The 26402-nt window shown below is 56.8% G+C and overlaps 2 protein-coding genes across 23 annotated transcripts in view; one reads left to right on the forward strand and one right to left on the reverse strand.

The window, feature by feature from the left end:
- The window catches only part of PGS1 (phosphatidylglycerophosphate synthase 1), a 37780-nt gene that overhangs the window by 10955 nt on the left and 423 nt on the right, over window positions 1–26402 (forward strand). For 2 of the 22 annotated variants that reach the window (XM_073236014.1, XM_073236020.1), the window contains 6 exons: window positions 2384–2483; window positions 3285–3474; window positions 4149–4327; window positions 6333–6854; window positions 15222–15370; window positions 19699–21011. In XM_073236014.1, coding sequence (XP_073092115.1) covers window positions 2384–2483; window positions 3285–3474; window positions 4149–4327; window positions 6333–6854; window positions 15222–15370; window positions 19699–19818 — 1260 coding nt within the window. In that variant the 3' untranslated portion in view covers window positions 19819–21011. Of the gene's footprint in view, window positions 1–879; window positions 958–2093; window positions 2288–2383; window positions 2484–3284; window positions 3475–4148; window positions 4328–6332; window positions 6855–7278; window positions 7336–15221; window positions 15371–19698; window positions 21014–21048; window positions 21129–21231; window positions 22055–24159; window positions 24859–26402 lie in introns of those variants that run through there. The other 20 variants (XR_012130925.1, XR_012130926.1, XR_005055642.2 and 17 more) reach the window with 20 other exon arrangements.
- Window positions 23769–26402, reverse strand: part of DNAH17 (dynein axonemal heavy chain 17) — a 127430-nt gene continuing 124796 nt past the window's right edge. The window contains exons 79-81 of the mRNA XM_073236021.1: window positions 26123–26266; window positions 25435–25660; window positions 23769–24252 (exon numbers count right to left, since the gene is read on the reverse strand). Coding sequence (XP_073092122.1) covers window positions 24005–24252; window positions 25435–25660; window positions 26123–26266 — 618 coding nt within the window. The 3' untranslated portion in view covers window positions 23769–24004. The remainder of the gene's footprint in view (window positions 24253–25434; window positions 25661–26122; window positions 26267–26402) is intronic.

The raw sequence follows: 26402 nt of genomic DNA on the forward strand, positions 1-26402 counted from the left end.
TAAGGGCTTCATGTACTTACCCAGTCAAGGTGTCCCTCTTCCTGTGTTGGCAATGCAGGCTGTGGGCATGACATCCCTTCCGGGCAGGAGAGCAGGCGCACACTCCGCCTTCTGCCTTGCTCCTCTCTCCAGGCCTTGTTCTCCCGCGTTTGCTTCCTGCCCCTGCCCCCGCCGGGGTGGGATGGTTTCTGGCTCTGGAGATGGGGTCAGTTCTCCTGCAGCTGGAGTAGGTCCAGGGCGAGGACACTGGCTCATAGGACTGATGTCACAAGTCACCTTTGAGTGTTGGTAGGTTCTGTTTATGTCTCTGGGGACCTGTCTGCACTTCAAAGGCAGTACATGCTCATTATAAAGATCCCAGCTGAGTGGATGGGGTGGAGTAGGGGGCAGGTTTGCACCTTACGCCCTCCCCTGGCTCTGATCCTCAGGGGCAGTTCTCAGCAGTGTGGTGGGTGCTCTGCGCACCCTGCACACACACACACACACACGTGTGTACAGGTGTGTGCAGGGGTGTAAACAGGTGGGAATATGGGTACATTCTGTTTGGTGGTTTGCTTTTGTGGCTCAGCAGTACATGTGGATGCTCCTGCAGGTCAGGATGTGCAGGTGGACTTCATTCTGTTAGTGGCTGCATTGTGCCTCACAGTACGGTTGGAACGTGCTCCACTTACAGGCAGAGTATACTTTGAGTTAGGACTGTGGGTCCTTGTTTGGTAGTTACTATACCCATTTTGGGCTTGCTTTAAACTTTAGTTAATTGGTGAAGATACAGGAATAGGTCAGCTTGGAGTGTTACTCGCCTCCAAGATCAAAATACTGTATTTTCTGAGTGAACTCTGAAAATGATGATAGTATTTTTGAATTGTTCTCCTCTTTCAGGGGCAGATAAAAATAGCCAGGCAGCGGGTCGTGATGGCATCCCTCTATCTGGGGACAGGCCCTTTGGAACAGGAACTGGTAAGGTTTAGGGGGAGGTGGCCCCAGAGGCTGTAGGGGAGTTGGGGTGGGGCTGCCCTTCCTGGGCCTTTGCACATAGCCAGCTCATGCTTGGGGGGCTTCAGGAGGACCAGTGAGAGGGCTGTGGGGAGGTCTCATCCTGGACCTTTTTGCCTTGTGGGCCAGGGTCCTCCTCACCCTGTGCAGTGGCCCCTAGGTTGCTCTGTCTGCCAGCCTAGGGATCAACAAACTTTGGCCCATGGGCCAAATCTGGCCCATTGTCTATGATTGTATGACCTTTGAGTTAAGAATGGTTTTTGCATTTTCAAATGATAGGGGAAAAAATCAAAAGAAGAATAATATTTGTAGCACATGAAAAGCGTGAAATTCAAATTTCTGTGACCATGAGTTACACTTTATTGCGGCACAGATGCTCTCGTTCATACATGTAGTGTCTGTGGCTGCTTCCTGGCTGTATCTGTAGACCTGAGTAGTTGTGACAGAGGCCATTTGGCCTGTGGAGCCTGACATACTGTCTGGCACTTTACAGAAAAGGTTTTCTGACCCTGTGATAGACAAAGGGACTGGAGTGCAGGCTGGGCTGGTGTCAGCTGCCGGTTCTGTGGCCGGCCTTGTCTCACCTGGACTTGCTGTCATGCCACACTGGCCACTCCCGGTAAGGCAGATGGGATGGGAGGGAGCAGGAATCTCTGGGTCTGTGCAGGGCATGATCCTGTGGGCCTAGTCCAGCGCGGCTGCTGGTGTGCGGCCGAACCTGTGGGCGGAGCTGGAGGTGAGTCTGGGGCAGGCCCGTCTGTTGCTTAGTCCCCCGGAGCGTCTCTCCACCTAGGTAGTGAAGCGGGTCCGCTGCCCACAGTAAATGTGTTTCCCTGGTTCATCCCTGTTGGGGTTAATGGGTTGGAACGTAGAGGATGAGGGGAAGGCGGGCTCGCACGGAGCTGCTCCCCTGCTCTGTGGGAGGAGGCCTCCCCCTGACTTCAGGACATTCTCTTAGCTGCAGGCTTGGGAGGCCTGTTTGTTTTCCTGGGAGAAGAATGTCCCATCCAGCCCCTGGAGAATGGCCCTTGGGTGCATCGTGTCTGGGATCCATTCATCCAGCAAATACTGACTGAGCACTCTCTGTGTGTCGGGCCCATTGTATGTTTGCGGGGATTACCTGTGGAAGCTCGCGCGGGAGCAGGTGTCTCAGCGTCTCTGCACGCTGCTCGGGCCGCGCGCCCTGCCACACAGACCCCTCTCCTGTGAGTGTGGGCTCGTGGGGGGGTGTCAGGCGGTCTCCTGTGCTTCCTGTCACTCAGCTGGAGACGGTGCACAGCATTCAGAGAGGATGGTGAGGCCATTCGTGGACAAGTTGGTTTGTGTTTTAATACATAATAATTTTTTCAGATCTTACACTTCTGTTCTTTTGGGGTTCTTTTCTTGGTAGGTGGATTGCCTGGAAAGTGCTCTGGAAAAGTCACTCCAAGCAAAGTCCCCTTCAGGCCTGAAGGTGTCCATTCTCTTGGACTTCACACGGGGTTCTCGGGGTAGGTCTGGTGCCCTGGCCCCCTGTGCTTTCTTCTTTCAGAGACTGCTTGCGGAATTGCAGGATTGCCTCCCCATTCTCAGGTGGAGGCGAGGCCGTCTGAAGACTGTCCCATCTGGCCTAGGACTGCCTCACTGTCTGTAGGATTCCTTCTGTAGCAAGTGACTAAAAGCCCAAGTAAACACAGCTTAGCCAAATAAGAACTTCTTTAACTCCCAGGACTGACCTGGTCTGGGCAGGTCGTGGTTGGGGTCTGGCCGTGTCACCTGGACCCATCCCTTCCCTCGGGCTCGCTTCCTTCTCAGGCTTCAGGCTTCATGTGGGGGCCTCTAGCAGCCCCAAGCCCATTTTGCCGCATCACATCCATTGGAAGAGAGTCAGCTGCAAGCCACCAGAGCCCCTGAGTGGCCTGCCATCGGCCAGGTGCCAGGGACTCTGAATGCTGAGCGGCCCAGCCCAGGCCTGGGTGCCCTCCTGTGGGGCTGGAGTGAGGGCTTAGGATGAGTAGAGTTATCCTCACGCCGAGCAGACGTGCTGAGTGGGGAGCGGCGCTCTGCCTAGGAGGAGGGCAGATGGCTAAAATGGCAGAGGCCTGCTGCCCTGACCCCTCTGTCCCTACCTTGATGGTGGTGGGGGTGGGGGGGCTCCTCTGGCTGGAAGCAGCCCTTGTGGTCTTGACCCAGTTGGATGGGCCGCACAGGTGCATGTGGGCTGGTGAGTGTAAGTGGTTCCTCACTGACAGGCTGGATATTTTTCCTGGGGTGAATCTCAGGTCCTTTTTTTCTGTTCCCCATGTATTCAGGTAGGAAGAACTCTCGCACCATGCTGCTCCCGCTCCTGCAGAGGTTTCCAGAACAGATCCGGGTCTCCCTTTTCCACACGCCTGACCTCCGTGGACTTCTCCGGCTCCTGATCCCTGAACGCTTCAATGAGACTATTGGCCTCCAGCACATTAAAGTGTACCTCTTTGACAACAGTGTCATCTTGAGTGGGTGAGTTTGCTTCCCTCTGTCAAGGATTTCCCTTCGTATTCTCCAGGGTGGAAGTCAATGGAGCGTGGAGGAGGGAAGACCCGTCCCCTTAGCCTGGAGAACCTGCTTATCCAGCTTTAAGCCAGTCCCCTCTCAGTGTCTGCTGTGGAGGCTGGAGCCCACGGAGGGCGGCTGTGAGCAGAGAGGCTGGGTTCGCGGAGTGCACGGTGCCCCAGCCCCGTACTGCCTCCCTGTGCCTTCACTTCTTTGGGGAGTGTTTTCCTTACTTCACACACAGAAGACAGGGTCAGGGAGGATGGGTGACTTCATCAGGCAGAGCCAGAGAAAGCAAAAGGGAAAAAAGGCCAGAATGGGAGTCTAGGTCCTTTGTATCCTAAAACACAGGCACTGTTCCCCAGCACCGCAGGTTGGTTGGTTTTGCAAGTGTCCACATCTCTTCTCGCAGCTGTTGTCAGCTCTGTGAGAGGAGGGCTTGGTGGCTCCTTCTTCTGTGTCACCTCAGTGCCACTCTTGCCTGACCCTTGTGAGTGGTCACACTCAGAAGCTATGTGTTGCTCAGGGGCTGCTGTCCTGATCCGACCTGACACCGCCTGCTCCTGCCGGTTAACCCGAGCCCAGGACCTGCTGTTACACGCTCCTGCCTGAGTTCTCACCTGCTGCTTTCCTCCCTGCAGGGCAAACCTGAGTGACTCCTACTTCACCAACCGCCAGGACCGCTATGTGTTCCTGCAGGACTGTCCCGAGATTGCGGACTTTTTCACAGAGCTGGTGGACGCAGTGGGGGACGTGTCTCTGCAGCTGCAGGGGGATGACACAGTGCAAGTGGTGGAGGGGATGGTGCACCCTTACAGAGGTAGAGTCCTGGGCTCTGCTGCCCTCCTGAGCTGGTGGGGCGGGCGGGTGAGGGTTGGGCAGAGCCCCCTTCTGGTGGCCTTGCTGTGGGCTTGGGGGACTTGGGTGGCAGAACCTTATTCTGCTTTTGTCTCTGAAGCCAGACAAATGTGACTCACCGGCCATCAGTCATGCTGTGTGCGTGAGGGAGGCGGGCCTGGGGAGGTGGGAGTGTGGGCTTCGGGTGTGTGTCTGGCGGGGAGAGCCTGGAGCTGCCCACCTTCAGGGAAGCAGCCTACCAGGTGACAGGTCCCCCTTGGGGCCAGAGCCCCAGCTCTAGCACAGAGGCTCTGTGGTTCTTAGCTCCACCGAGGCCTTTGGCCTTCTGCCTGCGAAGTGAAATGGGAGAGCCCTCAGCCCTGCTCACCAGGAGCAGGCATGTCCCAGCGGCTATTCCAGGGTGGGGTGGGGTGGAGGGGGGGCTTGCATTCCTGTAATTCCTGTGGCTGTGGCTTCCTGGTGGCCTTTTGGGGCCTGCTGCTGAATTCGCAACAGTGTCAGCAGTGCTGGCCGTGGGAGGAGTGCCGGTGGCATGGCCTGGAGTGCTGGCATCCGGGTAAGGGCGCCTGGTGGGAGCCTTGTTCCAGGGGCCGGGAACCATGGGCCGTGGAGCCAGTCTGTGACCTGTGTGCCTGCCCTGTCTGCTGCCTATCTGGACACTTAGTTATTGCTATTGTATTTTGAATTTTATCAATAAACAGTTTGTGGAGGTTGGTTTTCTCTCCTGCTAGAGGAGTCCGTGTGTGTTGTCTGCATGTTGCCCTTAGGCTCACAAAGCCTGAGACAATTACTGTCTGGCCCATAGAGAACCTGTTGGCCATCCCCCGGTCTAACTTACCAGTCCAGGCGTGAGCATGTGGGGGAGAAGAACAAGCACCAGCCTGCCTGGGGCCCAGGTGGGGCAGCTGGGCGTTCTCAGCTGTGATCGGGAGCAGGGCGGCTCGGAGGGCGTGACCCCACGGCAGGGCGTACACGGTGCAGCCCTAGGGGCAGCCTGAGACAACCTGTGGAGGCGGCCACTGGTGACAGGAAGGAAGCCCGTGCGCAGGCCCTTCCTTTCCTCTGCTCCGCGGCCCAGCCCTGAAAGGTCCCAGCCAGACGGCGGGAGCAAGTAGCTGTGACAGGGCAGCAGCCCTTTCTTGTGTCTCTTACTGATCAGCCTGCCGAGGCCTTGCTCTTTACCCATATTTTCAGAGGATCAACTTTTGATAGTGTTAATATTCTCCATTTTTGTATCACTGTTTTCATTCCCTTCATTTCTGTTCCCTGATTCTTTCCTTAACCTGTGTTTTTGGTTTTTCCTGTTGTCTTCCCATGCCTCCTTAAGTTGGTTGTCTCAGCGGCGGTCAGCCTTTGCTCATGTAGCAGCGACGTTGGTAGCCGTGTCTCCTCCCAGTACATCTGGCCAGCTGCCCGTCCCCAGGGGCTTGTGGAAACTCAAAGGGCCTTGGGCCTGTTGGTTGCACCCTGCCCGTCAGAGGCCCCTCCTGTCCCGTCCCACCTGCATGGCATCGCCTGCTCAGAGTCGTGCCATTGCTTTGTCTGTGACTCTGTGGCTGTCCTGCTTGGTGACATGTGTCTTACTGATCAGCGTTGTCGCTGAAGCGTGGTAAGTGCACTGCACGCCGGCTGCAGGTGCACAGGCGTGGGCGCGCTCAGAGTGGGTCGGGTCCCCCCACGGTGCCCACTGTCCTGGTTCCTGCCACCCTCAGGTAGTTCTGGCTGTTTCTGAGCTTTCTGTAAGTGGGGCTGGTAGTGGCCTCTTCACTCCCACTGAGGGCAGGCCCTTCTGGGGCATTTATATCCACAGATGAGCCTCACTTGTCGCCTGGTGCCTTGTGCTCAGTCAAAACATGTTCAGTAAATGACCAGTTGGGGAATCTGTGCTTCCTGTCACATGCTGTGTCCCACGCTGGATGAGAGGCTGGCACCTCCACTTCCCTGCTCTCCCCTGCCTCTCTCCGCAGGTGACCGGGCGGCATACTGCAGGGCAGCCAATAAAAGGGTGATGGATGTGATCAACTCTGCCAGGACCCGCCAGCAGATGCTGCACACCCAGACCTTCCACAGCGACTCCCTTTTGGCCCAGGAAGACACAGCAGTTGCTGGTGACCAGAGGCCAGCCCCCGACACCTGGATTTACCCACTGATCCAGATGAAGCCCTTTGAGATTCAAATCGATGAGATCGTCACCGAGACCCTGCTGACGGAGGCTGAGCGAGGCACCACGGTCTACCTCACCACTGGCTACTTTAACCTGACGCAGGCCTACATGGACTTGGTCTTGGGCACACGGGCTGAATACCAGATCCTGCTGGCCTCCCCAGAGGTGAATGGCTTCTTCGGGGCTAAGGGGGTGGCGGGTGCCATCCCAGCTGCCTACGTGCACATTGAGCGGCAATTCTACAGTGAGGTGTGCAGCCTGGGGCAGCAGGAGCGGATCCAGCTGCAGGAGTACTGGCGGAGGGGCTGGACCTTTCATGCCAAAGGTACGTGGCAGTGGGCCAGAGGACTGCCCCCAGCATGGGCAGCAGGGAGGGGTGCCCACACACCCCTGGCCCCTTGTCAGCAGTGCCCACCTGCCTGTCTGTCGTCACAGCAGTGCTGCAGGGGTGCTCGGTCATTCTATAAGAGTGCCTTTCAGTTATGCAAAATCTCCCTTTGTACGCACCCAAAACTTAGAAACGCAGATCATTTGGGTGGCTGTTTTAAGCAATGTGCACATAATACCCCCACACTCAGATAGATAAAAGGTGATTTACTCTTTCCTGGACCATCGGGGTTCTCCCATATAGGTTGTGCCCATCTCAGGCACAGAGAAGGCTTGTCTGGGACCATTTGGCATTCAGCAGCCTGGCTTGTCACAGTTGCTGTTTTCTCCTACATGCTGACCCCTGACCTTTTTTTTTGTAGTTGATAAAAATCGAGGCTGTGTACCTAACAGTCCTGATACGCGCAGCACACTGCCCTGTAAGTGGGTCGTAGTCAGAATCGTGTGTTGGTCATGATCCCTCTCTGGCAGTTTTGTGCATCCCTGAGCACACCGCGTGTGGCACAGTCCTTGGCGCTTGAGCTGAGGTGTGCATAACCAGCTAAGTCCTTGTGCTCGGCAGCGGGTCTGTCCTGCTGCTGCTGTGGGGCTAATGCTCGGGGAAGCCGCAAGCAAGCTGGTCAGTCCCTTGTCTTAAGGAGAGTGAATCGTGCAGAGGGCTCTCAGCCACGAGTTAAGTGTGTGGCTTTTCCGACTGCTCTTTGGTGGTCAGAGGACTGTTTTGCTCCTACGCAGGTCCTGGAGGCTTCCAGAACTGCTGGGGGTGGGGAGTGTTAACGTGGCCCACCGCCTCAGGTAGGGAATCCAGGCTGCAGACGGCCATGGCCACTTGTCTGTGTCGTTCAGACTCGAGGTCGTTTTTGAATCCTCAGGTTGAACTCTTTTTTTTTTTTTTTTTTAAGCCAGTGATTTTTTATCTGTAAGAAACAATGAAGCCCAGGCCACCCTAGACATCCTGGATCTAGATTGCTGGGGACTGAGCCCAACATGGCATTAAAAAAAACTCCCCAGGAGATTCTGATGCCTTCAGGATCACTCTTGGAGCTGTGTAGTAAAGCTTCTGGCCTCTTGGGTGGGCCCTGTTTCTTACTTTGAGGCCCATGTGCCTGCCCAGGCAGGCGGCATTGTGTGGTGTGGAAGCCACCACCTCCTTGTACCGGAGGGCTGATCCTAACCAGCAGGCAGGGCCAGCAGTAGGGGGTGTGGAAAGTGTTTCAGGATTAGCTTGTCACTTCTGAGTGCCTGGGTTGGGGTATTGAAGCAGAGAGCCGGACAGTAGTGAGGCTTTGAGCTTGGGAGAGGCCACGTGCTTGGGGAGCTGCACGGAGGCACATGTGGACCCTGCTCGCTCCTTGTCTGCCCTGGGGCTGGTCAGTAAGGGGGTTCCTTGTTGCGTCGAGCCCCAGCTCAGCCTGGCCCGTCAGTCGGACTGGTCTGTGGCTTATTTCCCTGAAGTTTTGCTGATAAATGTTCAGTGACACCCTGATTACTGTTGAAACAGAAACACCCAACCGGCTTTTCCAGTGTCTTGCCCTCTTCCCGGACTAGCAGGCTCCTGCCGCTCCCTCCTGCCTGCCCTGCTGTGGGTGGGGCCCTGCGATCTGGGAGTGCTGGATTAGTGGGGAAGGCCGGGAATCTAAGGGCGTGTGGTGTGTGTGACAGAGAGAGAGAGAGAGAGAGAGAGAGAGAGAGAAAACAGGGTGGAGAGGAAGGCTCCTTGTGAGCAGAGGGGGTCTCACTGCAAAGCCGGGAGCCAGAGGTCACAGAGGCTTCAGGGCTGAAGTGAGAGGCCAGGGTCCTTCCCTGCCCAGCGGCTGTGATCAGTAGGAGCCGTTTCAAGTCAGCCCCCTTTCCGGGCTCATCTTTTGATCGTCACTTACCCCAAGGCAACCTGGGAGAGATGAGCAGCCGGCCCAGAGAGTGGCATGGGTTTGGGTGGTTGGAGCAGGCACCATCTGCAAGGCCTTGCCTGCCTAGAAGCAGTGTGTGTGTGTCTGGGCCTGCAAAATGCCTGCTGATGGCTGAGTAGCTGACCCCACAGTCCCCTTATCCAAACTCTTATAGGATAGACCTGGGCTGATCTCAGCTTTCGTTCCCAGAAAACCTTGGGCAAGGAGAGTGAGCCGGGACCCCGCGTTCTCCTTTTCCATACCCTGAGACATGTGCTGTTTTTGCCGCCCACCCCTGGCAGTCAGGCTGGGAGAGCTCTGAGGGCTGACTGTTGAGCTTTCTGGCAGTCCCGTGAGCGCGGCGGTGCAGGAAAGTTCCGTGTGGGTCCTGCCTGTGGGAAGCCGACAGGCAGGTGGGGAAGAATGGCCTTCTCGTGGAAAGTGGCACACTGGTCGGCAGGTGCCAGTGGATCACAGTTGAGTGCGATGGCAGGAAGTTCCTTGGGCTGGGGTGTGTTCCTTAGTATTTTCTGTCTTACTGAGTGTTGTTGGGGATGTGGGGCAGGAGCTCAGAGGCCGTGTTGGAAAGACTGTGTGGTGACCCGGCAGTGGGCAGTGCGTGTTTGTGCAGCACACCGAGTAGAGGCAGTCTCCCTGGCATACTTTGCTGACTTTTTGGCAGACTTGAATATATATCACATTTTAATAAATTGAGTGGCTTCAAAGAACCAAAGGAACCTTCCATTATTTAAAGGCATGTATTAGTGGCTTCCTTTGCAATGTGGTCTATCTGTGTAGTTTTTATTTGGGTTTTTGCAGAGGACACTTCAGAATACTAAGGAGACCGTATGTGAGTGTGATTTGATGGAGAGGTTACCAGACTTGGAGTCTTGAAGTCTGGTTCGTAGCCCAAATTGGCCTTCGGTAAAAGTGGAGGGACCTGGTACAACTTGTGGGTAAATGGCACCAGGTGGTACGCACAAGGGAGGGGGACAGGATGTGTAGTGGAGTTTCTGTGAAGTGACCGTGTGGGTGCGTTGGTGAGGAAGGCATCCTGGGGGCCGCGGTGGGGATACGGACACACAGGTGAGGCTCTGTGTGCTGCAGGTGATCAAGGGATGCCTGTAGTATTGCTGTGCTTCCGCCGGGGGTTGGTGCAGGGCGGCTCAGAAGTTGGCAGTCTCAACCTGCATCTTCTTGGCCTTCCTGGAGGGGCTGCTGGGGGTTGTGGGCTGGGTGGGGGTCCATGTTGGACAGTGGTCAGCGGGCTGCTCCTCTTACACACGGTGTGGCAGTTTCCTGCTGCCTGGCCCTTGCCCTTATGTGGCAGGTGTGTGGGACAGGGTTCTGGGCGGTGTAGCACTGGACTCAGGCGGGAAGCCCCTCAGTGCTGTGTGGGCCCTGGGGGCCTTTTCAGATCGGGCCTCTTACTGCGCATGTAGTAAGGCACCGGGCAGTGTACTGCATGGCTCCTACGGCCATTTCCTCCCTTAGTATGGGAAGTGTGTACCCTTTTATTTATTTTATGTATTTATTTTTTAAAGACTCTTTTGTAGTGCAGTTTGAGGTTCACAGGGAAATGGAGAGAATGGCACAGAGTTTCCCATATGCCCCCTGCCCCGCACTCACACAGCCTCCCCCACTGTCAGCGTCCCCACTGGATGGGGCATGTGTTACAATGGGAGGACTAACCTTGACTCTTCACCCAGAGTCTGTAGTTTACATCAGGGTTCACTCAGGAGTTACACTTTCTGTGGCTTTAGACAAATGTGTGATGATGTGTATCACGCAGAGCGGTTCACTGCCCTAAAAACCCTCTGTGCCTGTATTCCTGTCTCCCTCCCCCAAACCCTTGGCAACCCTGATCTTCTTACTGTCTTCATAGTTCACCATAGTTCTGCCTTTTCCAGAACATCCTGGAGTTGGAGTCCTACAGTCTGTAGCTTCGGATTGGTTTCTTTCGCTTAGTCTTAGGATTTAAGGTTCCTCTATGTTTCTTATGGCTTCATAGCCCATTACTTTTTAGCACTGAATGCTACTCCCTTGTCTAGATGGGCCATAGCTTATTTCTCCATCACCTACTGAAGGACATCTCCGTTGCTTCTAGGGATTCCTCTTTCAAATGTGGTCCTGTGTGAGAGTGGGGCCCAGGGTCACGAGCAGGATGGCTGTGTCAGCAGTGCAGTGATGCTTCTGTCACACGCCAGCGCTAGGCCCTGTAGCCCTGGAGGGCAGGCTGCATGAGTGTGGAGTGTGCCAGGCCTAGTCCTCAGGCCTTAGCTTCCTGCCCCATGGAGAGGGGACAGAGAGGTGGTGCCAACTCATCATGGGACTTCTTGCTGGGAGCTTGGACCACCCTTCAGGCAGGGGCCACATCCCTGCTGGGGGGCTCGGGCTCTGCCTGTGTGCCTGCATTTCAGGGAGAGGATCAGAAAAAGTGTGCTAAGCTGTTAACTTCCAAGTTCATCTGGATGTAGTATTCCAGTGTTAACAGTGCAATGTGTGTGGCTAGGGCAGGGCAGGGCATTGGATTAAGAGATTTCTGGCTCATGCTGACAGAGGAATCTGTTAATGATTGTGAGAATTGTCACTATTTTTACTGCTTTCCCGATAGGCCACTTGGCATAGTGCCCAAAGGTGAATTTGTGATGAGAGCTGGATAGCCCCACCCTGTTTGTTGGGGCGCATGCAGGGCAGCCCTCACCTTGCACCCAGCAGGTACGCTCTGGAGACCCACCCGTGCCACCCGTGGCCTCTGGGGCACCTCCAGGATGGGCGGGGGCTTGTCCATCTTAGCATGGGGCTGTGATGTCTTCTGTCCCCTCCGGTTTTTATAGGGTTCTGCAAACCTGAGATGTGTACTGTTGGGGGAGGTGAGGGAAGGGCACGTAAAGACCTCTGCCCTGAAGTGCCCCTGTCTCATCCCCTGTGGGAAGAGCCATTGCCTTGTCAGCCTCGTTTGATCTATTTTATCCAAAACAATAGTTACCGAGTGCCTGCTGTGGGTCCGGCAGCGTTCACAGCATCAGGAATGAATCACTGTGGGCAAGGCAGACTCCCTGCCCTCATCACGCCTTTAACGTAACGGAGGCCAGGAAGGGCCTGTCTGAGGAGGTGGCGCTGCAGAGGCCTCGGGCGGGGGCGTCCAGGGAGGGCAGAGCATGGTGAAGCCAGCCTGCACTGGGCTTGAGAGCGGCCTGGGCAGTTGGTGGGGTTGAGGTGGCAGGGCCAGGCGCGGGGGCAGCGAGGCGGGGACGTGGTCTGGGGCTGTGGTGAGCAGTGCTGTGGGACCTTCAGGTCCCCTGGTTCCCCTCGGAGTGGTGGCGGGCCATGGGTGTGAGCAGAGCAGGAGCAGGTCCCCCTTTCTAAAGAGGAGCCCAGAGCTGGGGAGCAGCAGCAGGCTTGGGGCTCCGTGCAGCTGTCTGGTCCCCTGTGCACACTGGTGGTGTGAGGCCGCCCCGACATCCACTGCTTTGCCTGGGTGTGTGCCCTGCCACACTCAGTCCCCTCGCTCAGGCACTGTCTCCTCCGGGTGCTGTCGCTGCCCCTCTGCTGGTGGCTCCCCAGAGGTGGCGATGCGGGGCCTGGAGGTCAGGCCTTGGGCTGGGCCTGTTGGGCTTGATAACAGGTTTACGGCCAGCCTGGGAAGTGCCCGCTTCCCGCAGTGAGTCCTGCCCGGCGCCTCCCCCTCTGCACACTCCCGGACATCCTGAGCCGCAGTGTGGGCCTAACCCTGGCTCCTGCCCGCAGGGGCTTCTGCACTTCTCCCTGGGTGAATTTCCCAGCTGCCCGCAGGTCACACACCAACCGCTGAGAACTCCTGACTTGGTAGGGGACGTCTGGGGACCCCGTGGTGCGGAGCTCTCTGAGGCGTGGGCGCTGGGCCCCCCTCCCTGGGTCTGGCAGGGCCCAGTCTTGCCATTCATGGTCTTTGCTTTCCTTTTGATTGAGAAAGATTGCAAGTGAGCTTACAGGGGAAGGTGATGGGTGAGGCAGACCTCACCAGAGCCACTGGAAGGTTAAAAACATAGGCCACTGCTGTCATCCCGCGTCTTCCATGGAAGCCCAGCCTGAGCCCGGGAGGAGCAAAGCTGAGGAGAGCAGAGGAGGGACAGCGAGCAGATGTGCGCCATGCATTCCCAGCTGGGTGACGGTGTCCGGAGGGGGGGAGGCTGGTTCTCAGGGCCGGTGCTGGGCAGATCTCAGCCTTACTGTATATAAAGCACAGGTGACGTACATGCAGTGACCTGCGGTAGAGTTTCCTTCAGGCAGGGGTGATTAGGAAAAGTTCCCCCTGGGTCAGTAATGATGACAGGTGGAGGAGCGGCTGCCCGAGTGGGCTGGGGGCGACGAGCTGTCTCATAAGGGAGCCATCAGTGCTTAGGCAGATTTTACAGATAAAAATTGTGTGCAGGACCAGCCCCTTCCAACCTTCCCAGCCCAATCTTGGTCCATGCACCTCAGCTGGAGACAGTCATGGTGGCGTGATTCCCATCAGCCGCAACTGCATCACCTGCGTGGGTGCCAGGCCTCCGCTCTCTTCACAGTCCCTATCCCTTCTCTGAGCCAAGCTCTTGCCTTTCTTCTGAGGCTGGTGGAGGTCTCGCCTTGTCCCTCCCAGTACCAGGCTTTGTGGAGAGGTGGGGCAGGGGCAGCTGAGTCTAGTGTAGATGGAGAGCCATTCCTACAGAAGGCAAGGGGTGCCATTTGCTTGGGCCTGTCTGGGCATCTGGAGCAGAGTGCCAGAGCCTGGCCTACCCACCCCTGTGGTCTCTTGACAAGGGGTAAGGTGAGTCACGTAGTTGCCTGCGTGGCTGTGGCCCAGTGGGGTGGTACCATTGATCACGGGACACACACAGGTAAGCAGGTGGCTTTGATGCAGCCCCCCCCAGTGTGCAGGGACAAGTGCATTGCAGGAACCGGCAGCAGAGCGCCATCTCTTCCCTAAGGTGTTCCTGGAAATGCTCTTGTTCTGAGTGAGAATTAAGAAATGACTGGCTCTTTTAGGAGCATGGTGTTTATTACATGTCAGTGTGCCTGTGATGATCACCTGTGCCTGGGGCCCTTGGAAAGGGTCCTGTTGGCAGAGGAGACAGCGGTGATGGTGAGAGGGTGAGGTGTCCGGCCAGAGCAGGGGAGCCGCCTTGTCCCTGCATCGCTGGGCTGGGATTTCTGGGCTAAGTGTTCTTGGTGCTGGGGAGGGTGTGGTGAAGAGGCGAAGAGGCCGGGCTGCCTGGGCTCCCTGCAGGAGGAAGGATGTCCCCAGAGGCTAGGCTGTGGGAACAGCAGTAGTTCTGAAGGGGCTGTCCTGGGAAGGCAGGCCCTGAACCGGGGAGGGCAGAAGGGGAGGGGTGGGGGGCAGCGCAGGGGACCTGTTACCTGTTCCAGGTGACACGTGAGGATTTTGAGAGAACCACGGCCTTCCTTACAGATGTGTCACCATGTTAAGGTGGCGAACAGTGAGTTCCCAGGGAAGGGGGCAGGCAGGCCCTGCTGCCACTCGGCTGCTGCTTCCGTGCCCCTGCTGTCCTCTGACTGTAATACCAGCTTGCTCATTTCCCAGCAGAAAAGGGGAAGCAGTGGTCTCTGGGGCGGGACGGAACCCTAGCAGGCCTCTCGGGTCCTCTCCTCCGGCCTCCGGCGGGCTGTGCCTGTCTGCGCAGACGCCCCCAAGGCCCCTGTGGGGACTCCCTCATGGCACCCTGTCGGGCTTCACAGGCTCTTGTGGTGTGTCGGCAGCCTGGATTTAGGGGGTGTCATGTGTCCCCGGGTGGGAAGGGCCCGACTTGCCTTCAGGTAGTTCTTGCCAGGACCTTTGTCACCCCCTGTGTAATGGCCCCCATCTGCTGGCTTAGGTGCAAAGAGTTGCTGTGCCTGGCCCACCAGATTTTCACAGTGGCGCTCCTCTCCTGAGAAGCTGGTATGAACTGAGGGGACAGGCTGCCTTCCCTCAGGGTCAGTGGAGGGACAGTGGAGCCGCTGGCCAGAGGGGGCCAAGTTCCAGAGGCCAGGATGTGCCACAGTAGTTCAGAGAATGGGGTTGGAGCCTGAATGCCTGCGAGGGATTGGGGTCAGCACGGGAGGGTGCGGGCAGAACCTGGTCCAGGCAGTGGCAGGTCCCTCCAAGACCCACTTCTTGGTGGGCTTGGGAATAGAGGCCACAGCTTGCAGCATGGCAGCAAGAGGAGCCATCCCAGTAAGCTGGCCCCGGAGCGCCAAGCGCCGGAAGGAGCCTGGGGTAGAGAGCAAGTCCTAGTGTAGCCTGTGTCGTCATCCCCCGCTCCCATCTGCAGCCACTGCGCCTCCCAGCGAGCCCGAGGGGTGGGCTGCTCTGCTCTGGGGTGTAAATGAGGCTTGGAGAGGCTTTGGCAGAAGCTGTGCTCATTTCCTGTCTGCCCGTTTCCTTTTCCCTGCAGGCCTCTGGCTGTACCTGGCAGGGAGCAGCGTGCCCTGTCTCACGTTGATTGGCTCTCCTAATTTTGGGTACAGGTCAGTTCACCGGGACCTGGAGGCCCAGATCGCCATTGTGACAGAGAGCCGGGCCCTGCAGCAGGAGCTTCACCAGGTTGGTGGGGCCAGTGGGCTTCCTGGGTGAGTGGAGGGTCGCTGGGTGGTCAGCCCCGCCAGCCCTGGGTCCCTTGAGGGTGGTCCCTGCCAGCTGCCTCTGCCCCGGTAGCTGAGAAAAGAGCTAGAAAGAGGCAGAATCCTCTGGAGGCTGCGGTGGTGGAGCGTCGGAGTGGCAGCCCAGGGAGGAGCCTGCCCTGTGGCCTTTGCAGCCACCCTGCTGACTGTTCCCCGTGACTGGGCCCTCACCTGCAGGCTGCCTCTGGGGGGCTCTGCCCATGCCCTGGGCGGCTGCGGGGGGTGCTGTTCCTCGCCCTGGAACTTCTGACCCCCTGCGGGATGAGCACTGTTTTCTCAGGGCAGCATGAAAGGGTGTCGGGCAGGAGCCAGGTTTACCCAGGACCCAGCCAGTCATTTCTAGAGAAGCCTGTCCGGGAGGGGCTTCAGGGAAGGACAGGCAGGAGGAAGGGGTGCTGCGCAGGCAGGAAGGGCATGCGGGGAGCCCGTGTTTTTGCAAGCAGAGACAGAAACCAGAAAAAGCCACCCTTAGAAAGAGCCCCGTGTGCCAGTGCAGAGGGGCTCACGGAGGACATGTTGTCTCAAGGCTCTGGCGGCCCCTCGCACACATGCTGTTCCTGTGATTCTGCGCCCACGGCCCTTTTGCACTGATAGTTTGGAGCTGTTTGTCTCACAGCTGTCTCGCTTGGTGATGATCTGGTTTGGGCTCAAATGCACAGGAGTTGGGGGGAGGATCTGGCGGTGCATCCGACCAGGCACAGGGTCCCCTTGGGGCGTGTTTGCCCGAGCTGGGTGGGTGATGAAAAGCGCGAGCAGGCTGCCCCAGCCTCCTGCCTGTGTTGGGAACAGCGATGGGGCCAGGCTGGCTCCTCTTCCCATGGAGAGTGCCAGTGTCCGCACGTTGTGTTGTTTCTCTCTTGCTCAGGGTTGTAATAGGGTTTCTCTCCTTGCGCCGTGAGTGGGAGAAGGCAGGTGTTCTTCCTGCAAGTGGGTGACATGGGACCCAAGAGGGAACCTACCTTGGTCCGGCTGGCTCAGCAGGTTGGTGCGGCCTGGGGATGGTGCACAAGTAGCCCACCGAGGGCCCTCTGCTACCCTTGGAAGAGACCACCTGGGGTGTCTGGTTGGCTCTGCGCTTTCCACCATTTGGAAGTCAGGAGAGCAGCCATTTCTCCTGAGCTGGGGCTGGAGAGCTACCAGTGGTCAGGGACTCAGGTCAGGACCAGAGAAGAGGGGAGAGAACCCCGTTTCCTCACTGGTATGGGAACACAGCAGGGATTCCCACAGCTTGGCCCTCTTTCCACCATAGTCATACTTTGTTTTCTGTTTAGAGAATAAGGAAGTTCCTGGGGATTTGTCAGTGTTTTCATGGACTCTATCTGACTGCCCACAGCCGTGCCGATGGACTTGAGAATACAAGCATAGTGCCCACACGTATGCCGCTGGGATGGTGCTTTGGGCTCATGAATTTGTGACCTATGAACACAGCCTTTCCGTGGAAGGTGCCAGCTTCCCTCCTGAGTCATGGGCATACAGATAACACTGCTGTAGGCCAGGCCTCAGGAGCTTCGGCTACTGGCTTCAGGCTTTTATTCGCCAGCGTTTGGGAAATTGCTGTTGCACAATTATTGGAGCCTTTGTTGATGGACCAGGAAATGGTAACTGCCGTGTCCCCTGGGAGCTGCCTCCTGCCATCTGGGAATCTTGTCATGGCTGAGGGGCCTTGGTGCCGGGAAGGGCTTCGTGACCAGGGAGAGAGGGAGCAGAGGAAGTGGCAGTGGTGTAGTCTGAGGGCCAGTGGGAGAGTTCGAGCTGTGCAGCAGGTTTCTCGCTGTAGTGAGGCTTCCAGCCAACGACTGAGGAAGCCCCCGTGGCTGGGACACCCAGAGGGGGCAGCTGGTCTCAGAGCCAGGCTGGTAGGCTGTCTGGACTTCGGCCTCAGCTACAGAGAGAACACGTTTCCACAGATGCCTTGGTCGGTGAGGTTCCACACCTGGTCAGTAGAGGCGGGAGTGTGAACTTGGCCTTGGGCCAGGACAAGGTCTCCATGGGTCTGGGCTGAACTGGGGGAGCTAGTCCCCCAGGCCTGTGCCAGGTCCTGGTACCGGCTGCTCTCCCCGGCTTCCGGAGTAAGGGGACTGAGCCCACATCCTGGATCTTGAGAAAAGCTGGGCCATTTGTGGTCAGGAGCTGTTTTCCCAAATGACATATTTGGGATGTTTTCTTTTTCTTCCCAAACCTGAATCCTGGGGGCTTTTGGTTGTGGGAGGGTGGCAGTTCATGCTGACCACAGCACTTCCATTCTTCAGAGGCAGTTGATTTCTGTGATACACATTTCTAGATAATTCCGCCCATATACTTACATACTGGCTACAGCTGCCCCTGGGGGAGGCTGTCCAGAGTCCGATCCTGGGACTGCCCGGCCACCCAGCCCAGAAAGTCCCTAAAACCCCGGCTGCCTGGGTCCCTGCTCTCAGAAGCCACCTCTGGAGTTCTTCATGGGATGCACGGAAGAGCCCTGTTCATGCCCCACTGGGCGCAGGGATGAGGAGACATTTTTTTTATCAGAATCCGAAGTCCCTCCTTACACTTAGTCCCAACAGTAAAAACTGAAAGCTTCCTGGTTTTGTTCAGAGAACACGCTCACCACTTGTGACCTAAGAAAGACTCCCTTGAACAACACTAGAGCCCCAGCAGCTGACTTCCTTCTCCATCCTTGCTGCGGACGCTGTGAGGAAACTTAAGTGTTTCTGGTAATTTAATTGAAATCTTGGCTGCACCTTCATTTGAAAATAAATGGAGGGGTCTGTGGAGACTGCAAACCAGTCCCCAAGACCAGGGCTGTCCCTCTGTCAGCCACGTCCCTGGATGTATTATTTCCATCCCGGGCCGGGGCCTCTGCAGCAGGGGAGGGAGGCCAGACACATGGCCCTGGCCGCAAGTGGGTTCAGGTCGGAGGGGCTGCGGCCCTTAGCGCTCCGCCGCTTTTAGCCGGGGGAAGTTCACGGACAGCATGTAGGCCCAGGGGAGGTCGGGCCCTGGATGTCCCCGGCCCTTGGTGGGAGGGGCTGTGACAAAGTCTGTCTGTTCTGGAGGGTGAGATGCCCTCTGTGCCCTGCTCCCATGCCTTCAGAGGTGTTTGCTAGCGCCCCTCCCGGGGCCTGTGTTTCCTCAGAGCCTTTGGCGGTGGGTTCGCACAGTGGTGTTGGGTGGCCGTATGTGTGTGTGTGATGAGTTGTGATGAGTATTCAGAGAGGGATCTGAGTGCAGGCCGAGAGGTGACGGCAGTTAGAACCGTATCCTGACTGCCCCCTTCTGCCCTTTGAAGGCTCGGTCAGATGCCTCCTTAAAGGGACACATGCTTCTTGGGTGCATTGTCCAGTCCTCTCAAAGATCCTAAGCACAATTTAGGAGAAGCTGATGTAAATGGCTTTAATGTATTTTAGATATGAAAGTAATAAATGTTCATTGCCAAAGTTAAGAACAATCAAAAGACACGTGCCCTTCATCCAGAGATAGTTACTGGAACCATTTCAGACATTCCCTGCCTGTCTCATTTTGTGTAAATTTGAAAAGGTGTAACTTGTTCGTTTTTTTAGTGAAATTAGGTTTATATTGTATGTATTTCATATCCAGCATCTTTCACTTAACAGTGTGCACCTCCCACATTACCTAAGTATTCTGCTGGAGCCTGACCTCTCATGGTGGGGCCAGTTTGTCCTATGGGCCTGTTTGATTAGTTGGCTGCTGGACGGTTAAGTGGTTCCCAGTCTTTCACGATTTTAAGTATTGTGATAAATATCATTATACAAACATCTGAGTGCATAGTTATTTCCTGGGATAAACACTTAAAAGTATAGCCTTTTGAAGCTCTGGATCCCTGTTGCCAGACTGCTGTCTAGAAAGGTGATTCGGCCCCCTCTCAGCAGTGCACTGGAGCACCTGTGTCTTAGACCATCGCCGGCACAGGGTAATGATGTTACAAAACAACTTCTTGCCAGTTTGAGAGGAGAGAAACTGTGTCTCACTAAAACTCAGTATTTTAATTTGCACTACCTCATTTAGTGAGGATGAACTTCTAGATATTTTCCACCAACTGTACTAAAATCCTGTAAGTTGCCTGTTTCCCATGTGCCTTGGTCTTAAAAGTTTTGGAACATGGGCTTCTTAGCTTTTCTAGTGAATGATTTGCAGGGGCAGCTAGCAGGGCCTGGCCTCCCTTGCCTCTCAGCCCCCCTGCGTCTCTGGGCCACCTGGACATATGATGGCACTGGAGGAGACGCCTAATTCCTGTTTGTTCCTCTTCCTCAGGAGCAAGAGCAGCTCTACCTGAGGTCAGGTGTGGTGTCCTCTGCCACATTTGAGCAGCCGAGTCGGCAGGTGAAGCTGTGGGTGAAGATGGTGACTCCACTGATCAAGAACTTCTTCTGAGGACAGACAGGTGCTGTCTTGTGCCACCTCAGCCCGGTGTTCCCAGACATTCCCTGTAAGGCAGGTGGCTTCCACCTCAGCCAGGTCCTTGGACCCGAGGGCTCTGTGTCCTGTCACTGGTCGCATTCCGAGTGGTCTGTCAGGTCAGGGAGGGTTATCAGATTTTGCAGCCTGACACAAGTCAGGCAGTCCTCCCACTTCCCTCAGGCCACGGCGGGGTCAGCTTTGTGGGGAGGCTGGGGAGGCTCCCCGGGCAGGGGCCTAGTGACAGTGGGCATGGGGTAGATCCTTCTCAAAGGCAGTGGGTGCGGAGGAGGAAGGCCCTCGGGAGAACAGCTCCGGCCCACTGCCCCCGCCAGCTGTGGCGCTGGGAGGAGGATGCACAGATCTGGGCTTCTGGCTGCTGCCTCGTTTTCTTGACATTTCTGTGGCGTGCGCTTGTGGGCCTGTGAGGCTCTCCACGTGCCAGCTGGTCACGGGACATGCCTGGCCTGCACGAGGCAGCCTGCCCGAGCCTCCAGGGCTGCTGCCCTGCTTCCAGTGCTGCTGGCTGTGTCCCCCATGGGGCACGAGCCGGCCTAGCCTGAGCTGCCCGTGGCTGTCCAGAGCCAAAGGGTCAGGTGGGTGTGGCTGCAGTCAGAGCGGGTTCTCTCCTGAGTGTGGCCCCTGTGGTCCAGATCCCTTTAGACCCTTATCCCACGCGCACTGGCACCCGCAGGGCCTGGCTCCTGGGCCCTCTGGGTGGGTTTGGCCGTCCGCTCTTGGCTTGTGGGAAGGGAGAGGGGCAGGCGGCCTGTGTCCCCCAGTCAGCCTTGGCAGCCTTGGGTGGTGTGAGGGTCCCTCGGTTCTGGTACCATAGTTCTCCCATCCTCATCAAAAAAACAATGTATTTTACTTCATCATATAGTTTTTCCTCCATATTTTAATTACTTTTAGTTTTATTCAAATGTATAAATTTAGAGAATAAAATAATACTAGAAAACCAACAAAATCCAGCTGTTTCCTGCCCTCTCTTCTTCCCAAGCAGCTACTCTTGACTCTTTTATTTCTAATATGTATATATTGCTATTTTCCCCCTAAAACATTCTTAATACCAAAACCCCAAAGCATTATACCATTATCATACCTGATTAAACCATTAGCAAGAATTCCTTAATATCAAATACTCCAGAAGGTATTCACAGCCCCAGTGGCCTTAGAGGTATTTTTTATTTCTTTTGAATCCTCCAGCGTGTCCACGTGGCCGAGCTCAGACAAGGCCTGCGCCCCGGGACTGGTGGCACGTCACCTGAGTCTCTTCTCATCTGCAGGTTCCCTCATTTTTTTTCTTTGCAATTCATTTGTTGAATAGTGAACCTCATTTTTATTGGATCTGCTTAAAACATTTTTGTGTCACCCACCTCCTTGCAACAGGGCATCTTTAAAACACGTGTGTATTTAGAAAGGCCAAGGTCCTCACGCCCTGCAGATCTCAAACCTCCATGCCGTCCTCTACTCCTTCAGGTGCCGAGACCTCTCACGGAATGTAGGACCTTCCACAGGCCTCTTGGCTCAGGGCGCAGCAGCTCATCCCCGGGGGGGAGGTTGGATCCCATTTCTTCCCTGCATGTTGCCTCTGGAAGCAGCTTTCCTGGTTCCCCCTGGTCATCTTCACGGTTCTGGGAGGCCCTGTCTGGCCTGTCCGGGGCAGCCTTGCTGGGTGCCTGGGGGGGCAGTCTGGGGCCGGGGCACCTTGCCTTAGCCAATGAGTGTCTGCAGCCCCTTGCAGGACTGGGCAGACCTGTAGAGCAGGGCAGCCATGGCCACAGAGCCTTGGGACAGCAGTACCCCCATTAACACTGCTTCTCACTAGTCATTCAGTTGTCCAGTGAGAAGCCAAAGGAATGTGCTGGAGCACCGGGTTTCTGTTTGGAGAGAGGCTCTCGGTAAACAGCGTTCACATTCCTGCAGATTCTGTGGGACCAGAATAAACATTGTGCCACAGCCTGACTTGAGCAATCAGTAGCTTGTCCCATCCGTGCTCTGCTGTTCCCTTTGTCTCTGCCGATTGCCTCCAAGACAGTCCCAGTCAGCCATTCCATCCAGGAGCTCTCCTCACACCGAGGCTCTGAGCTCTCCAGTCCACCAGGAGTCAGAGGCCCGGTGCAGAAGGCAGGATGCCCAGGCCTCCCGCACCTCCCGGTGCAAAGCAGGCTTTGTCCCAGCCTGTGTTCCGTCACTGGATCACAACCCAAAGGTGAATCATCTCTTGGAGAGTTGGGGGATAATTTTGTCAGCTACCCACAGTATGTACGTGTGGAATAAATTACTGTTTTATTTTAGGCTCTAAAGAAAAATTGGGAAACCTTCCCATTTTATAGTTATTACCAGGCATTGAAAATGAGTTGCCTTGTGGCCACTGGCAGTTTTAGGTCCTCCAGTAAGAAGAGTGACTCTCCTGTCCCTCCAGCCTGGACACAAAGGGCAGCAGTGACCCCTCCTGGCCAGCGGAGGTGGCTGCCCGGCAGCCATGCTTACTGGCCCAGACCTGCCTTCCCCCAAAGGGCTTGTGTTCTTCAGGACCCAGGGAGGGGCGGTTTCAGGGACCTTTGCCATCTCCCTTTTATCAGCCCCACCGTGCCCTGGGATATGGCAAATTTTTAGCCTCAGAATTAGGTCTTCCAGGATCTTTTGCTTTGGGTGAGAATACTTGGAAAGAAGTTTTCACAAAACTTCAGGATCAAGTTAAAGTAGAACAAGGCCACATTTCCATAGGAGCTCCTTTCCTCTGCATTTAAGCCTGAAAATACCAGGGTGCCTGCCACCTGTGGCCCCCTCTGGCGTCCATCTTACCTGGAATTGTGGGCCCAGCTAGCTTATCCTCGTGTCGGTACCCCACTGCCCTGGCTGCTGTGCATGACAGCTGGGCACTTTGCTAGAATGTCCTGTGTCAGTGTGGCCACGAAAAATCAGGTGGGTGTGGGTGTCCCTGGTGTCACTTCTGAACGCATTCTGGTTGCAGTTAGAAACTCCCTCCTACCAGTAAAGATGGGGGCCCCTAGGCCTGGCACCATAGCACCACTGCCTCTCCCACCTCCCTCCCCACTGTCCACCTGTGGACCACCGTTCCTCACAGGGCCTAGCGGGTTCCTTAGCCCTGCCTCCCAGGATGGGCCTGAGATCCAGGGGTGCTCAGGGAGTTGGCCTAACCCTGCCCAGTGCCATGCGGGTGCCTGGATCGCAGGCTTTGCAGAGCAGCCTCATGTATTTGGAAGTCGGGACTTCTTGGCTGCCAAGCAGCATCCCCTTGCCCTTTACTCAGGCACAGCATTCTAGTGCGCTCGGGGACCCCTTGCCCCAGCTGTGCATTAGGCTCTGGGGGCACCACCACCGAGCCAGGAAATGAGCACGGAGGGTGGGGACAGGGAAGGAGAGGAGAGAAAACAGGTCCCTGTGCTGCAGTGGACCAGCAGACTCCGTGACTGTCGAAGCGAGAGATGTGTGCCCCGCCAGGATGTAGACGAGCCGCAGGTGGTCCCCCGAGTCTGAGTGTCCTGGCCCCTGTTCCCATCATTTCAGGAAGCAGGCAGTGCCTCCACTGCTTGGAAATGGTGCCTCGGCAGAGCGGTGTGCTTCCCAAAGTGTGGGCAGGGAGGAGGCATTGCCGTCATTGAGGAAAGGTCTCTTGTGCCTGAGGAGAGACAGTGCTTTGCGAGGGAGGGTTTGCGTCCCCCATGCTGTCGGCGTGCAGCACCAGGCTGGCTGGCGCGCCCCACATCCTGGCTGTACACACTGCTTGTGCGGAGCAATAAACCGGCTGCCCCCTCTGGGGAGGCAGGATTTGGAGGGTGGGTTCCTGGGATGCTTGCCCAGGGCGCTGGGCATCTGGCCTCATCCCCAGCCTGAGCCTGGCCCGGTGGCCCTCAGGCGCGGAGTTGAAGGCCCCCTCAAGGGACTCAGACAAGCATAGCTCGGTGATTTTACTGTTTTACTCCCATCCACACCCCCTTCCACACTGCCTTCCACCCTCCGGCCCGTACAGATGCACGTGGATATAAAGTGCCCTGATCATTTAGAACAAGAAACAACCATCAGTTCCTGTAAAAGGAAGTACTAGTTCCAAGGGTGAGTTTTTTGTGAACGTGAAGCTGTGGTTAGGATCTGGCCCCAAGGAGCGTGAGCCTCACGGCAGGACGCAAGCAGCCGGCTAGCCCTGTAAGAGCAGCGCCACGGCCGCCAGCACCCACTTGGCCGCCTTCTCTTTGGTCTTCAGGTTAAAGGTCCAGACGTAGGTGGGACCACGGATGCGTGTTTTGTACACGGGACACTCATATATGTTCTTGGTTTCCATGCGGTCCACAGGGATGGCCTTGATGAAGATGACGGGCATGGCTGGCGTCAGCTCCTTCAGCCTTGCTTCTGCGATGACTCCGGTCTGGGTGTCCCAGCGAGCTCCTGCGGGATAGCACGGCTGGGCGTCAGGGTGGCCCCAGGAGAGGCGACTGGTTCCCGCTGGCAGCGAGTGAGAGGGGACCCGGAGGGGAGAAGCCTGGTCTTGCGCTCCCACCCCTGCAGAGATAGGCTGGTGCCCTTGAGACACCCGGCCTGGCTCTGTCCCCCAAGGAGCTCAGACTGGTGCCAGGGGCTGGGCTGGCACAGGGCTTGCTGAAAACGGAGTCGTAAACAGGACTTGGTGAGAAGCTATGTGCACGTTCATGGCTGCCCCGGGCGCCTTCCCACACAGCTGTGAGGGGCAGGTCAGCACTAATGCTCTTGATCCCCCCGCCGTTCACATCTGTGGTGTTTTCAGAACCTCACCTGTCAGCTTCTTAATTTCAGCGGCAGGAAATCCTAACTCCTACTGGAAATGGCAGGAGGTGAACGTTCCCCGGGTCCCTTCACACGTGATTTCTGACCGGCGTGTACACATGAGGTGTGAGTTACATGTATATATGTGCTGTAGGGCCATGATTCGCCTGTAACCACACTGCTATTTCTGCTCACCCCATTTCATGTTTATATTTCTTGTCTCTACCTCCGAAATAAACGTGGAGAGTGGCTGCTGCTGTGCTCATCTGGAGGGGGTGGGGACATGGACGTGGGGCCCTGGGCCTTTGCTGGCTACGCTCGGACATCCTGCCAGACAGGTGGCGCCAGCTGCTGAGCGGCCGGCATTGTGGAGTGCCCGCCGCTCAGCTCAGAGTGCCCGAGCGGGACGGGGCTGCAGGAGCAGGCAGGCGAGTGCCTGGCCCCACGCTCCTGCTGCTGAGTGCCCGGGGGGACTGGGCAGAGCGCCGGCAGCCCCAAGCCCAGTCTTCCCTGGGCTTCCTGCTCAGGCCTGCAGGACCCAGTTCCTCACATGGGGAAGCGGGCACCCACAGGTGAGGGAGGGCAAGCCTGCCATTTTCAGCAAAGCCGAGCCTGGCTGGTGGCCCAGAGTGGCATGTTCGGCTCTCCTGCAGACCTGTCTGAGCACATTCTCAGCTCCAAGCTGCAAGCTGGTGAGCCTCCTCTGAGTCCCTCCCTCCCGCTGGCCCTTCACCCCTGTGCACACTGCCTGCCTTTGCCAAGAGCTAGTCTGTCCTCCAGCCAAGTGGGACTGGCTCTGGACGCTCCCATAGATGGCCCCCCAGTTACCTTCCATGAAGAGCCCATATACATAGGCGCCCTCTCGGGGGGGAGCAGTCACATCCTCCCTATTCTTCTTGGTCACTTCCACAGACAGACACATCTTGTCCAGCGGCCACTCATTCTTCCTGGCCATGGACTGCATGATGGCAGTGAGGAAGGACTGGGGGTTGAAGAAGCCACCTAGCCACACGGTGGTGGGCAGGGCGAAGTCCGTTGTCCAGGCCTCGAGCTCCTGTGAACATGTGCAAGAGAGCCTTACAGGTGGAGGCCAGTGAGCCTCGGCCACCTGCCTGTGACATGGCCTTACTGTCATTTGCTGTCATGGCTCCCTGTTAAACGAGAGCAGGAAGAGAAGGGTTGGGAAGGAAGGCATGACATCGCAGAGTAGCTCAGGCGCCCAGAAGAGGCTTTTGGTTTCGTTACCTCACTGTGGGCCTCATGTGAGCTTTCTGTGCTTGTTGGATAGAGCGCTCCACGTCTGTGTGGACAGAAGCTGCCCTCGCTTCAGGCCCACTGTTTTCTTCCTTTAGGAGGAAGTACCTGCACTGCGGGCGTCTTTGTGTCTTTGTGGCATGGACCGGGCCCTTCCGGCCCTGCTCTGACAAAAGCCCGGCCAGCAGGGCGTCCGTGTTCTGCAGGCCCAGGGGCAGGTGTGCTGAGAGGTCAGGCGGTGGCTTCTGCAGAAGCACCTTACCCTGATGCGGAGCAGTAGGTCGGCATACCAGGCCGCCAGGCCCATCATGGAGGGGTAGGCCCGGGCCACCCACGTGTTGGGCACGGTGTCGTAGAACAGAGCTGCGGACAGGTCCTCCATGTCGGCGGTGATGGTCAGTTCCCCCTGAGGGACAAAGAGACGGCTGGGGGCCCAGGCTGTGTGCGCCACCCGCACGCAGCCCTGGTCAGTCCTGTGCCTTGGTTTGCTGCTCTCAGAATGCAGGAGACCAGCCCACATGTCATGAGTCATCAGGAATGCG

This window comes from Manis javanica, chromosome 4 (assembly GCF_040802235.1).
Source record: "Manis javanica isolate MJ-LG chromosome 4, MJ_LKY, whole genome shotgun sequence".
Lineage (NCBI taxonomy): Eukaryota > Metazoa > Chordata > Mammalia > Pholidota > Manidae > Manis > Manis javanica.